The 12,468-nt window shown below is 44.9% G+C and overlaps 1 protein-coding gene across 1 annotated transcript in view; it reads left to right on the forward strand.

Annotated features, from left to right (window-relative positions):
• Positions 1-12,468, forward strand: part of LOC144809589 (uncharacterized) — a 205,140-nt gene that overhangs the window by 12,678 nt on the left and 179,994 nt on the right. Inside the window, exon 2 of the mRNA XM_078673727.1 lies at positions 8,610-10,626. Coding sequence (XP_078529853.1) covers positions 9,309-10,626 — 1,318 coding nt within the window. The 5' untranslated portion in view covers positions 8,610-9,308. The remainder of the gene's footprint in view (positions 1-8,609; positions 10,627-12,468) is intronic.

Raw genomic sequence — 12,468 nt, forward strand, 5'->3', positions numbered from 1 at the left:
AAGAAAGCATGGCACGTCTTTTGACTGGGTTGTTGAGCCCTTTCACATTTAAAGTGATAATTCTAAGATCCGGTGTGATCACGGTGGTACTTAAGTAGATTAATGGAAACACGTTGTGTGGGGGAAATGGGACATTTGGTGACTCAAGGTCAGGGGTGGACTGGACTGCATGAAGCCAGTAGCTGAGTGGCAAAGTGGGCAAGGAATTTGCCCCGGGGAAACCCAGGAGTCGGGTAAGGCCTAACAAACACAAATGAATACAACAAACCGGAACCATAGTGAAAAAAACATCATTAATGTCCCGGGTGGTGAGACTCATGAGAAGGGAGTGAAAGAGGTCAGCAGCATCCCTTCCCGCCCCCTGCCCAGGCACCCCCGGCTGACTTTAGAAAGACGGGGACCAGATAGAGCAGAGAATTGCTTGTAGCCAGAGACTGGCCAGAACGGCGCGAATCTAACTATGCTGGTCCGACTGTGTCATCACCAAGGGAAGCCAGCACCGCCTCGCGTTCCCTTGCTATTGGCTCGTATGCGAGCTCTGCGGAATCGGCTGTGATGCCCAAAAATTGGTGGGCCTCCTTCAGTGAGCGGACCTGGTGTATCTTCCCGTTTAGGTGAAAGATTAACCGAAAGGGGTATTCCCAAGAGTAAGGGCCTCCAATGGACCAGAGGTGTGCTGTGATCGGCCGGAACGCCATCCCTTTTTGAAGAGTGGAGGCGGCGATGTCTTGGAATTCAGTAGGTTTTGTCCCTGAAACTGCGCTGGATGGTTATCTCTGGCCTTTTTGGGGATGCGCTCTTTTAACTGAAAGTCATGAACACATGTAAGGCTATCAGCGGGGGTGCCGGGGCTGGCTGCTGTGCGGGGTCACACGATGAGTACGGTCCAACTTGATCTCCAGTTCAGGAGGGGCCTTCAGAGTTGCTCTGAAGAGATCTCCAACAAAGGAAGCAACATTGAGGCCCTCTGCACCACTTGGAACCCCCTGATGCGTATATTGCTGCATCAAGAGCGGTACTGTAGGTCGTGAGCGTGCGCTTGTATGTCTAGGTGTTGGTCCTGGAGTTGTTCAATCTCTTCATCTCTACTCGTGCCATGCACCTCTAGAGTCTCCACTATGCCTCCCAGTGTGTCCTCATCTCACCGCCCTGAGTTCATCGGCCAATTTTTTTCTTCATGGATTGTGGGTCGTCCCACAGGGAAGCAAATAGCATTTCTATGAAGGAGCGGGTGAGCGGGGCTTTGGTAGAAGCTAGCGACTCCAGGGAAGATGCAGAGGTCTCAGTGTTAGAACCAGAGGCTTTGAGGAGAAAGTCCTTGGTCGAGCGGTCTCTCTTACCTTTACTTGCAGCCATGTGGGAAGAATAGCCCCACCCCCTTCTCCCCCAAGGCTTCAGCCTGCCGTGGCCTCTGGCCTCCCAGGATATGCCCAGACTGTGCCAACCCAGACCGCTGGCTGTGTCGATAGACTCTGAGGAAGAGCCATCTCTCCCATGTTAAATGGATTCAACCGTCTGATAAACCTCAGAATAGCAGTCTTCTTTCCAAGTTTGTAACAACTGGTTGAATGAACTGCCTAAAACAGTCCCTAGGAGTCGACGGCTGCCACATCTGGAGGGAGATCAAATCTGAAGAAACGTAGAACATAATATGGAGAGGTTCTTCTTACTTGAAAGAGAGCATCTCACCCCTTTCATACTCAAAGGTGTTGTTTTTTTTTTTTTAGAAATAGAGGAAAGCTTCGATGACTGCTTACAGGAAGGCAGGGCCTTGTACTACAGTCAGCAAGGGGATGACTAAGTGACTTCAGTGTTACTCAGAGGTGTTTAATGCTTGTCATCGGTCAGGCGTGCAGTGCTGCTGGAAGATGTGAAACTCATGCTTCTGATGAGCTGTCTGGGGTGTTATTGAGAGGTGTGTACCTTGAGCAGTAGCTGAGCTGTCTAGGGTGTTACTGTGGGCTGTGCACCCCAAGGGATAGTTCCCAAGACACTGGTTGTCATTGAAGGGACACCGCTGATGCCCCATGCCCCTCTCTGTGAAGTTATGAGTCTATTGCCCAATCCTACGCCTTGTTTTTCCATCAGCCATGCAAACTAAGCCTCAGTCAGACAAGTTTTCTTAATGAGTAACAACAAATTGAGGGAGAGGGTAAAGGGCCCTCTTAGTCCCCCTGGTCAATCTTATTTAAACAACAGAAGAGTGTCGTAAGACAAAAAGTGTATAAGCACTAGACGCAGAGAAGGAAAAATCACCCTGGATGAGTCACATTGGAAATCAATAGGGATTTTTCAGGAAGCCCTCACTCACCACCCTGGGTGGTGACATGCTTCATCATCGGGCCCACCAGGAGAAGCCGAGTGCCTCCCTGGTGTGCTACAACGCCAGATTACTGCGGAGCTGGTTCTTTGTGGCAAGTGTCAAAAAGAAATGTGATTTAAAAATGTCAAAGACAGTACCATACAAAAAGTTTATTCAATGGTCAGTTTGACATAGATAAAATATGTGTGGGAAATCTACCATATAGTGGTTTGGTTGTTTTCCACTTAAAGTGGGGTCGACATGTTTCTGCCCATCTATGTGTTATTTACTGGGCTTTCATCAGGACCGTAAGATTGTGTACCTCGGCGGTATGGGCACGCTAAGGCCCACCCATAGCTGAGGACGTGAAAGTTAAAAGCAGGTGTGGAAAAATTAAGGTGCAAAAAACAAACCATCAAGTTGTGTATTACCCTCAGTTTAGAGGTACCTGTATAGTCTGAAAATAGAAAGACATACATACAAAAAAGACAAACAACACGTAATTAGTGCAATCCATCTCATGGGTTTTCTGCAAGAGAAATCTCTGTGTGGACGTGCTAAGGACTAGTCATTATTCGTGACCATGGTGCCAATACTGGTATTTTAGCGCAGTAAAACGCTGTTCTGGGAGTCAGACAAGCGTGGTTACATGCACTATGTCAAGTAGAAATGGCCGTATGACAGATCGGCTAGTAATACATCACTCGTGGTTAGCGATCAAAGTGCCCAAATGTGGGGCAAATCGTGAATTTAAAATTACGTCAAGAATAAGACGAGTACTGGGAAGGTTTCTCGTAATTTAAAAGATCCACACCCCATAGGACCCATGCAGAGCTCAGGGTGCTGCAGATACTGAGACAAGAATGTATAGGAAAGTCGGGGAGATGTGTCCATCCCAAGCCTCCCTTAGCCCGCTAATTTAGTTTTTTGCACTTAGGGCACAGCAATAAAGTTAGGTCACAGGTTCTGCAACCTCAAAGTAATTTAAATATCATTGGTAACCCCCTGTAATTCCCTACCTATAGGACAAGTGGCGAGGCATGCAATGCCGGAGGTGAGACCTCACTCCCACACCCTCTCCGCTTCCACAGCCTCCTCAGTGTCTCAAGGTTGGGCACTGCAGGGCCGAGACACACTCCTGTTGTAGCTCCCATCTCGTGACACCAATGGCCCCGAATCTAAGCAAGAAGTCCCTTTGCGGTGCCAGGACACCCAAAGAGAGTCCACGCGCAGGGTCTGACTTTAATAAGATGCAGCTCATTTGTAACCTGCTCCCCCCTGCTGCGCTTTGTCATAAACCCTAAATATTGTTTTTCTGTTCTGAACTTAAGATGGCCTCTCCTCTCTACCCCTTTATTTAATTCCCTTTGTGCATATAAGGTAAGTATACCGTACTGTATGTAACAGGCAGAACCTCTCACATCTGTAAAGCCCTCTGGCGCCCCCTGGGTTCTTGATCACACTTTACTAAATAAACAAATGATGAAAATGGAAATCTTTAGGTACTGGCTTGGCACAGCTCGGCCGACTCATGCACAAAGAAACACGTAGGAGGGCACTGCCAGTCAAACCGTCTGCCCCATCTGTTCGGGAGATAGTTCAGCTCCAGTGATTCTGAGACCACCTGCGGCTTTCTTAGCTGACCCCAGGCGCCAAGCTCTTTCCCATGTGTGATTCTTGGCAATTGGAAGAGCGTATGAAGTCAGTGGGGAGTTGCTTAAAATACTGCTCAGTACCCAACGTGCAGCTTAGTGGTGGGCGAGCCCATGAAGGCTCGAGCCGGACCAGGGCCAGCGGCCCGACTCAGACTCAGCTCGAGGCCCTCCTGGACTCTCGAGCCCAAAACAAGTCGAGCTTTCATGTGGCTCCTGCCTGCCACCAATGCTCTAGCCTCATGCACTAAGAATTACAAAGAAAGCATAAAACTTTGTATGTTAAAAAGGAGAGAAAAAGATAGCCACCTAATGGCTGAACTGCTTAATGTGACATCCGGAACCCTGAAATTCATTCTGGCTTTCCCGCTTGATTAAATTGTGTGATTTGAAGCAAATAATTTATTTCCCTGCGCCTCCTTTCCCTTCATTAACACACATGCGAGCACCTTCAAATATGTGAGTTTAGGATGTGCAATGTACCAAACGCTCTTGTGTTTGATTTAATGAAATCAAACATTGTTCCATGCATAATAAGAATGTTGGCAAACACAACAATGTGCCCGAGTCTGACACCATGAATATGTCTTGGATGTAGGAGAGCTCCCCACCAATCAATGCTTATGACAGAAAGAAAGGAGAACTTTCTTTAGGACGGGAACCCTAGCCCACCCTGGGGTGGCGTGCTTCATTATGCGCTCCTCCAAGCAGAGTTGAAAGAGTGCAGTGTAATAAAACAAAAAACTATCGCCTGGTCAGACCCTCCAACTTTATTTTGTCTACCAGGGGCAGGATTAACAAGCATTTGCAATGCAATAGGTCTCGCATTTGTTAAAGTTAGAGCTGTTGGTGTTGAAAATGACAATGTTTTTTACTTTCACTTTTTTTATACCAATGGCAATCGCACTATGCAAATATAATTACTCTGCTGCAAATAAAAAACATTGTCATTTTCAACGGCAACATCTCTAACTTTAACAAATGCGAGACCTATTGCATTACAAATGTCTGTTTTTTGAGCGAGCGCTCCTTTCAGGTTACCTCTCCTCCCTTCGCATCCTATCAGTGAACCCTGCACTACGGAGTCCTTCAGGGCTTTTCTTTGAGCCCTACTCTAATGTTTACGCCCAACTACTTACACAGGTTGTAAAATCTTTTGGGCTCGCTGTGGTATTGTACGCGAATGATACCCAGCTCATTCTTTCACTCTCTGAGAACACAACGCAAGACTTTCCAGTTTCCAGGAAGGAATGCTTGCGGTTGCGAAGTGGATGAATAACAACTGCTTGAGATTAAATGCCAACAGTTATGCTAGGTAACCACTGGTAGCCGATTACCCTTGGTCAACCTCCCAAGCCCAAATCGGTTGTTAAAAACTTACGAGTCGGGATGGGTGACACTCTGGCCTTTGAGGCCAAAGCCAAATCACTGACGGACACCTAATTCAAGCTACTGAGAAGCCTCAAACCCATCATTGGCTTTTTCGACCCTCGCACAAGGTAAACCATTATTCAAGCTCTGATTCTGTCCCGTTTTGATTACTGCAATGTCCTAAATCTAGGAGCAAACAAAGCTGTCCCGAAAAGACTCCAGATGCTGCAGCAAGATTGCTCTTCAACTCTCAAAATCCTGTTCCCCTTCTGGGCTTCTCCAGAAGCTGCACTGGCTCTCTCTGTATACGCGCCCACACTTCAAGACCTTGTCCTTCAGCCGTACGTCTTTCCACTCCCAGGGGCCTATATTCTTGACAATCTTGTACCCCCTTACCTGCCGTCCCAACCTCTTCGAACGGGAGGCTACTCCTTCCGAGCCTTGCTCCGAACTTATCAAACAAATTGCCTCACTCCCTCAGGAATACCAAGAACCATCTGCACTTTAGGTAATCCCTCGAGACCAGGCTCTACTCCAACTAGCGTCCTCTTCCTCTTTACCTTTTTGGTGTTTGTAGTCTCTGTACCTATGTTTTCAGGTTCAGCACTGGCAAGGCCCGATGCTTGGGCAGCTATGCGCTATACAAGCTTTTAAAACATAATATAACCGTGTGAAACACCTTTAGGCAATACAGTTTGGTGACAAAATGAAATAAAGTTTAATGTTTAGTCAACGTAGCACATCTACCTCATGTTAAAGATCTTTTCCTGGGGTATCGAAAAGAGATCAAATATGAAATGACGCTGGACGTAAAACCTTTTTTTCGTAGAGCACAAAGTTGGCCCTATGTTACCATGACGAGGTGAAAGTCCAAAGGGACAAAGCTGTGTTGGCTCTTTACATGAACACCAGATCATAGTTGATGAGCACCAAATCCTGAACATCCGCATCGCCTTCACCTGCTATCCTCAAAGTGATTGATCACAGGGATTGGAGAAACACTTTAAACGGAAGGCCCTGGTGTGTTGTGTTTCTCTTGAGCAATGAACACAAGTGACACACGCAGGTCACCTGCAGCGTTCCCCAAGAGTAACGCGTGGAGGAACCCAATAAGAAGGAGTGATGCGGAGTCGGTGTTAGTTGATTTACCCTTGCTGATGGGTGTAGACAATCTCCAGTCCTTTTGCTGCTGCAGCTTTTCCACCTCAAAGTGCAGAGCCCTTTTTGATATTTGGGGAATTTTGTTTAGGCCTTCATAACATTTTCCAAGAAAAGAAATTCCAGCCAAATGTACATCCTTTTTCCTTTCCACATAATGGATATTTTAAATCTTCCTATTGTTTGTGGAATTACCTGCTGGGAACAGAGAACGTGGCCAAAATATATCAAACGTGTGGGGGTGTTTTTGTTGGATAAAAGTGTTGTTGTTGGAAGAAAGTGTGCAAGTTTTTTCTCTTTCTAACAATGGCATAAACAAAATATTGCTGTACGAAAATCACCAACTTTCCAGCAGAACTTTTAATTTTTGTTTTCGATTTTTCAGCTAGTATTCTATTTTTATTATTTTTGTGCGGTTTCAACCTACTTTCAGTTTATTGTGGAAACAGGCGTGAAACTGGAAATCTATACATTTCTGAATCCCAGACAAAGCAAGGGGTTATTTGTTTAGAGTCCTTATAGTTATAAAATAATGAAAATAAGTAGAAATAAATAGCATTTGGTGACAGATTTTTCCTGGACAATTTTTTTGCACCAATTTATAAAAGCATCATACCATAACTTTCGTCAGGCTCTTCTGGTGGCCGGGCGATATAGTGTGTGTTGATTGTCCAGAAACATTCGATACCCAGAGACAAAAACTGTCCTGCAGCTTATAGTGATTTTTCATTGTGTTCCGCCCATGCAGCAGCTAATGTGGTAAAGGCTTATCGATTAAATGGATGTGAAGGAAATTTATGTATTTCTGCTACGTGCACAAATCGCTGAGTTTAGCAATAGTGTTAATAGTGCACCTCTGAATTTAGAGATACTCACACGTCCATAATTTAGAGGGCATTTTGGAAAATGTGTCTTTTCTTGTACACTGGATTGCATTTGGGTGCAACAAATGGAGAAAAAAACCAATTGGTAATACCAGATATTGAACTGTTCTGTTTTCTCCCACATCTCATGATGAAATTGGCAATCGGTGTAGCCAATCCTGTTGGCTTTCCAGCAATATCGGTCCCTTGTTGAATGATGCTCCATAGGCCGTTATGCCTCCTGGCACCAATGAAAAGTCAACGTAGACCACGTCTTTTCACAGAAAAAACAAAAATAATCAAACTTTAGATGTGAAGGAAGCATTTACTGTGCACCCACAATTTAACTTTGGAAAGAAAAATGTTCTATGTAACCTTTTCTTTTCATGTAAAGTGGACCATTCATTGACGTGAAGGTTGTGTGGTGAATGCCCTCCTCACTAAAGCAGTTTGTATTTCCTGAAGGACTTATGACAAACCAATTATGCACTTCCTATGCCTCTCATTAGACTTTAATTTAAATAGCAGTGGCCTTTTGCACTTTCTCCATATTGAGATATAAACTACTCCGCACCTTTTGAGGAACATAAAAATGTTCCTCTTACATCACTATGTTTCCAAATTCTTTCACCTCTTAGCTATTGCTGCTGGTTCTCTTCAGAGGCACCCCCAACATAACCTCACTCCTATAATTCCTTCTCCTTCTCCTATAGTTCCTTCCCCTTCTCCTATAATTCCTTCCCCCGGTATGGTAATTCTCACCCCCTGCACCATATCAATGACAGGATGCTAGTTGTAAGGGTGCTGCCTCTGCACCCTGTTCCTATTGGTCCTGTATGAAACTCTGTTGTAAACTTTATTTACTTTGAGCGGTACTTTATTAAACAGTTCAACAAATTAAAATAGACTTTTATTGAGGAATATTTATTTAGAAACCTAAGTGTCGTAAAACACATGTATATCTAAAACATGATTGCCAGTTTTCTTCAGCAGACGCATCACAAACATGGTTTACATAACTAACTTTACAAAACATCTGAACTGTACAGTGCAATGTCCTACCCAATATATGTCATAGAATACAGATAGAATTGTACAATGGAATAGAAAAACATCAAATGAAAACAATCCCATGAACGTATAACTCTTGTTACATCCCTTTTTCAGTATGAAACGCTGACGTATAGAACTTGAGTGTATGTATGACTGTGACGACGCGACCTCAACCCTTTTCACTAATAAATTTGTCTTCTATGTCTTTAGATCCAAACAAGTGCAGCAATCACTATGAAGATGGATGATTCTCAAACACTGCATTACAAGTGGGATTCGTGTTGAGGTTCTGTGTTCAGAGCAAAGGAAGCAACGTGAAAGACTGAGTTAAACACAGCTCATCTGCTACATAATGTAAGAGAGGAATTGGTACAGAGAATCTGCTCAAGCCTTTACATCCAGGGAAGCCACAGATGTGCACAGAGAAAGTGAAATACTTTTTCATTCCAGTCAAAGTGACTGGCAATGCAGAACCTTGTTGCAAACAGGATTTAAGAAGAGATTCATACTGCTGTTTCTATAACATGTGCATCGGTGCACAGAATAAGTTTAACCTCTGGAGATATTTATGGAAAAGCGTAACCTCCCCTCTGACTTTTATTCTACTCCAGCGCTATGCATGAATATTTTCAGCAAGTCGTCGTACAGGATTCTACAACAGGGCACATATCGCTAAAAGCAATGCTCAACAATAAAGGAAAGTATCGCAGATCTAAATCAGTGAATACGTCTGATCTTGAAGCTCTGAACTCATGAAACCTGTGCAATTGCATTCAAATTAGGAACATTCCTGTTGTTTTCTATGATAGGTGAAAGACAAGAAATTAGAAGTTGGGAACAAATTGTTCACAGTGTGCCTGGAAAATGCTTTGCTTCATTTCAGCACTGTGATTAGACGGAGGCGTGAACATGTTCATATGCAGTGATTGTGGGCATACTTTGGGTTCCTCGTCATCCCTCCACGCACACCAAGAGATGCACTGGAAAGAGGGGCCATACTCTGGTATGAAACTTGATAAATGTTTCCACTGCTCAGACAATCTATCACAGCACCAACAAACGCTCACTGGTGACAAACCGCACACACACCCTGAATGTGGGATAAGTGGCAACGCTTCATTTGATCAAACCCGCCATCTGCAAACCCACACAGGTAAAAGGTCCTATAAATGTGAACATTGTGGAGAGAATGTCTGCCACACATCTACTTTCTTCAAAGAACAGCTCACACATGCAGGGGAAAGACCATTGATACGCTCAGAATGTGGCAAGGGAGTTATGCAGTCATCAGACTCGATGAAACACCAGGCAGTAAACAATGGGGAGAAACTAGACACAGAGTGTGAGCAGCATTTAAATCCGTCCGAGAGTGTACACCAGCGAACCCAGACCGGTAAGAAGCAACATGCTTGTGCTGAGTGCGGCAGATGTTTTAGGCAATCGACTGCATTGGAGAGGCACCAAACCTTACATACGGGAGAGAAGCCATATACATGTGGGGAGTGTGGGAAAAGTTACTGTCATTCATCAACCCTTATTTCACACCAGCGAGTCCACACAGGCGAGCAACCATATCTTTGTAATCAATGTGGAAGAAAATTTAGCCACTCACAAGCACTCGTCCTACATCAGCGATTACATACTGGAGAGAAACCGTATACTTGTAGTGATTGTGGGAAGAGTTTTTCTCAGTCATCCATACTTATGTGTCACATAAAAATACATACAGGAGAGAAACCGTTTACATGCAATGTGTGTGGGTCAAACTTCAGCCGTGCCTCTACCCTCGTCAAACACATGCGAACACACACTGGAGAGAAGCCATATAATTGTAGTGAATGTGGGAAAAGTTTCACTGTGTCGTCTGCACTGGTAAGACATAAGCGAAGCCATACAGGAGAAAAACCACAGTCATGCAGTCAATGTGGGAAGAGGTTTTTTGATTCCTGTGCTTTATTGTCACACAAACGCCTACACACTGGAGAGAAACCGTATACATGTAGTGACTGCGGCAAGAGCTTCACTCAGTCCTCAACATTTATGAGACATAGCAAGATACATACAGGAGAGAGACCATTTACATGTAATGTATGCAATAAGAGCTTCAATCGGGCATCAACCCTAACTGAGCATTGGCGAACTCACACTGGAGAGAAGCCATACACATGTAGTGAATGTGGGAAGAGTTTCAGTGGGTCATCAACGCTAGTAAAACATAAGCAAAGTCATACATTAGAGAAAAAACGGACGTGAGGACTGGTCGACATATTGTGTTGAATCTTATCATACATAAACCTCTGCACAAGGGGTCCTTCAAATATGGTAACATCCCTGCTGCAGTGTTGCTCCAGCACTGTTGAGGCTGGCCCTATGTGACCATGACGAGGTGAAAGTCCAGAGGGACAAAACGATGTTGGCTATGAACCGTACTAGACAAGAAATTATTTAAAGGGTTAGATGTTTTGTTAATGAGCAAGAAATTAGCCTGGCACGACTTGTGAAGAAATGTGTTTTATTCCTAATTTATGCATAAGCTAAATTCAAAGACCTACAAGTTCAAGACCTATGGAGGAAACAGTTAATTTGTTCAGTAAGTCAAGAAGAACATTAATTGCAATTGTTCTTTATGGCAAACCAGTAACACAAGAGGAATACAAAGACTGGACCTAAGAAAAGCAGTGACCTATCTATGCTTAAGAACATGTTTATCAAAGCTGCCCAAGTTAACCGAGAAAGCTAAAGTAACCGGCAAGTTGACACTGCAGCTAGAAGGGCGCAAACCAAAAACATGCACTTGAAATGCAAAAAGACATCTACAAATAACAAAGCATCACCACCTACGCACTTGAGGAGAACCTACCACTTCCTGCGTTCTATGCCCCCTCACAAGGCAAGCCTCTGAACTGCAAGACATTGTAAAACAATAGGAAGGGGGAAAAGTGAGTCCTGCTTCTTATACAATTGAGATTTGTAAATATTTGTCACTATTGTAAAGATCCATGCTAATAAGAAAGATTAAAATGAGCTTGTTATGTTAGGCACATCTAAAGATTTCCGTGTTCAGTTAAAATAAATGAAGTCATAACACCAGTAGTTGCCAAGCTCTTCGGTGACCCGATAGATCCCTGAGGCAAGGGTCTTACTAACATTTCCAGGACCCATCGGCTGTCCACTTTTTGTGTGGTGCTACAGTACACACCGGCAATACACCTTTTCTCTTGTTGGTGACCGTCCTGGCTTGCTCAGAAGCGGTCGCTTCCCAAGCTCCCTGACTCTTCTTGGTATCGTAGCGCCATTGTGATCTGATTGATTGATCTGATTGATTTGTGCATGTGATCCTGCTCACTGCCGCTTTGAATTATATAAGTTGCTCCGTGATTGACTGAATCGTTTGCGCTGCTTTATTAACTGCTGCCTTCATTCATCTGCACTGCTGCCTTTAATGTACTGCATTACCCGCATTGCTTATGTAATTGACCTGTGCCTGATTGTGCCGGTGCCACTGCCCCTAGCGTAGCGATATCGAAAACTGTGCCCCTATCTCGCCCAGTTTCGCTTTTCTTTTCTGCTGCCATTTTGTTGTTTGTTTGACTCCCAGCCCGTCCCTCCACCCGTCTCCCGCCTCCCAGCTGCTCCTCCCTCGCCCCCGCCCCCTCCACTATCCACATATGACAGATGCTTCTGCGCGCAGCGGTCACGCGCCCTATGCGCGCCAAAGGCAAGGCCGTCTACGCCCGTCCGCGCCTGGACCGCGCCCAGTGCCAGACCCCCTGTCCCACGCAAAACCAACTCCTCCCGCTTAACGTACGACGCCGCTACACTCTCAGCCCTTAACCCCGGCCGACCACCAAACTGCTACCAAGCCGCCCAGGACACACCCATGGACCCTTCACCTGCCACTCCTGCAAGTTCGACTGCATCAAGACCAACACCAAATCCACAAACTCCAAACAGAGCTCCGACACTAACCACCTGAAGTGCATCCTGCTCAACACCCGCTCGTTCCACAGACACGCCATTGAACTTTGGAACCTACTCGACACCACATCTCCGGACGTCGCCTTTCTTA

The sequence above is a fragment of the Lissotriton helveticus genome, chromosome 1_1 (genome assembly GCF_964261635.1).
Source record: "Lissotriton helveticus chromosome 1_1, aLisHel1.1, whole genome shotgun sequence".
Lineage (NCBI taxonomy): Eukaryota > Metazoa > Chordata > Amphibia > Caudata > Salamandridae > Lissotriton > Lissotriton helveticus.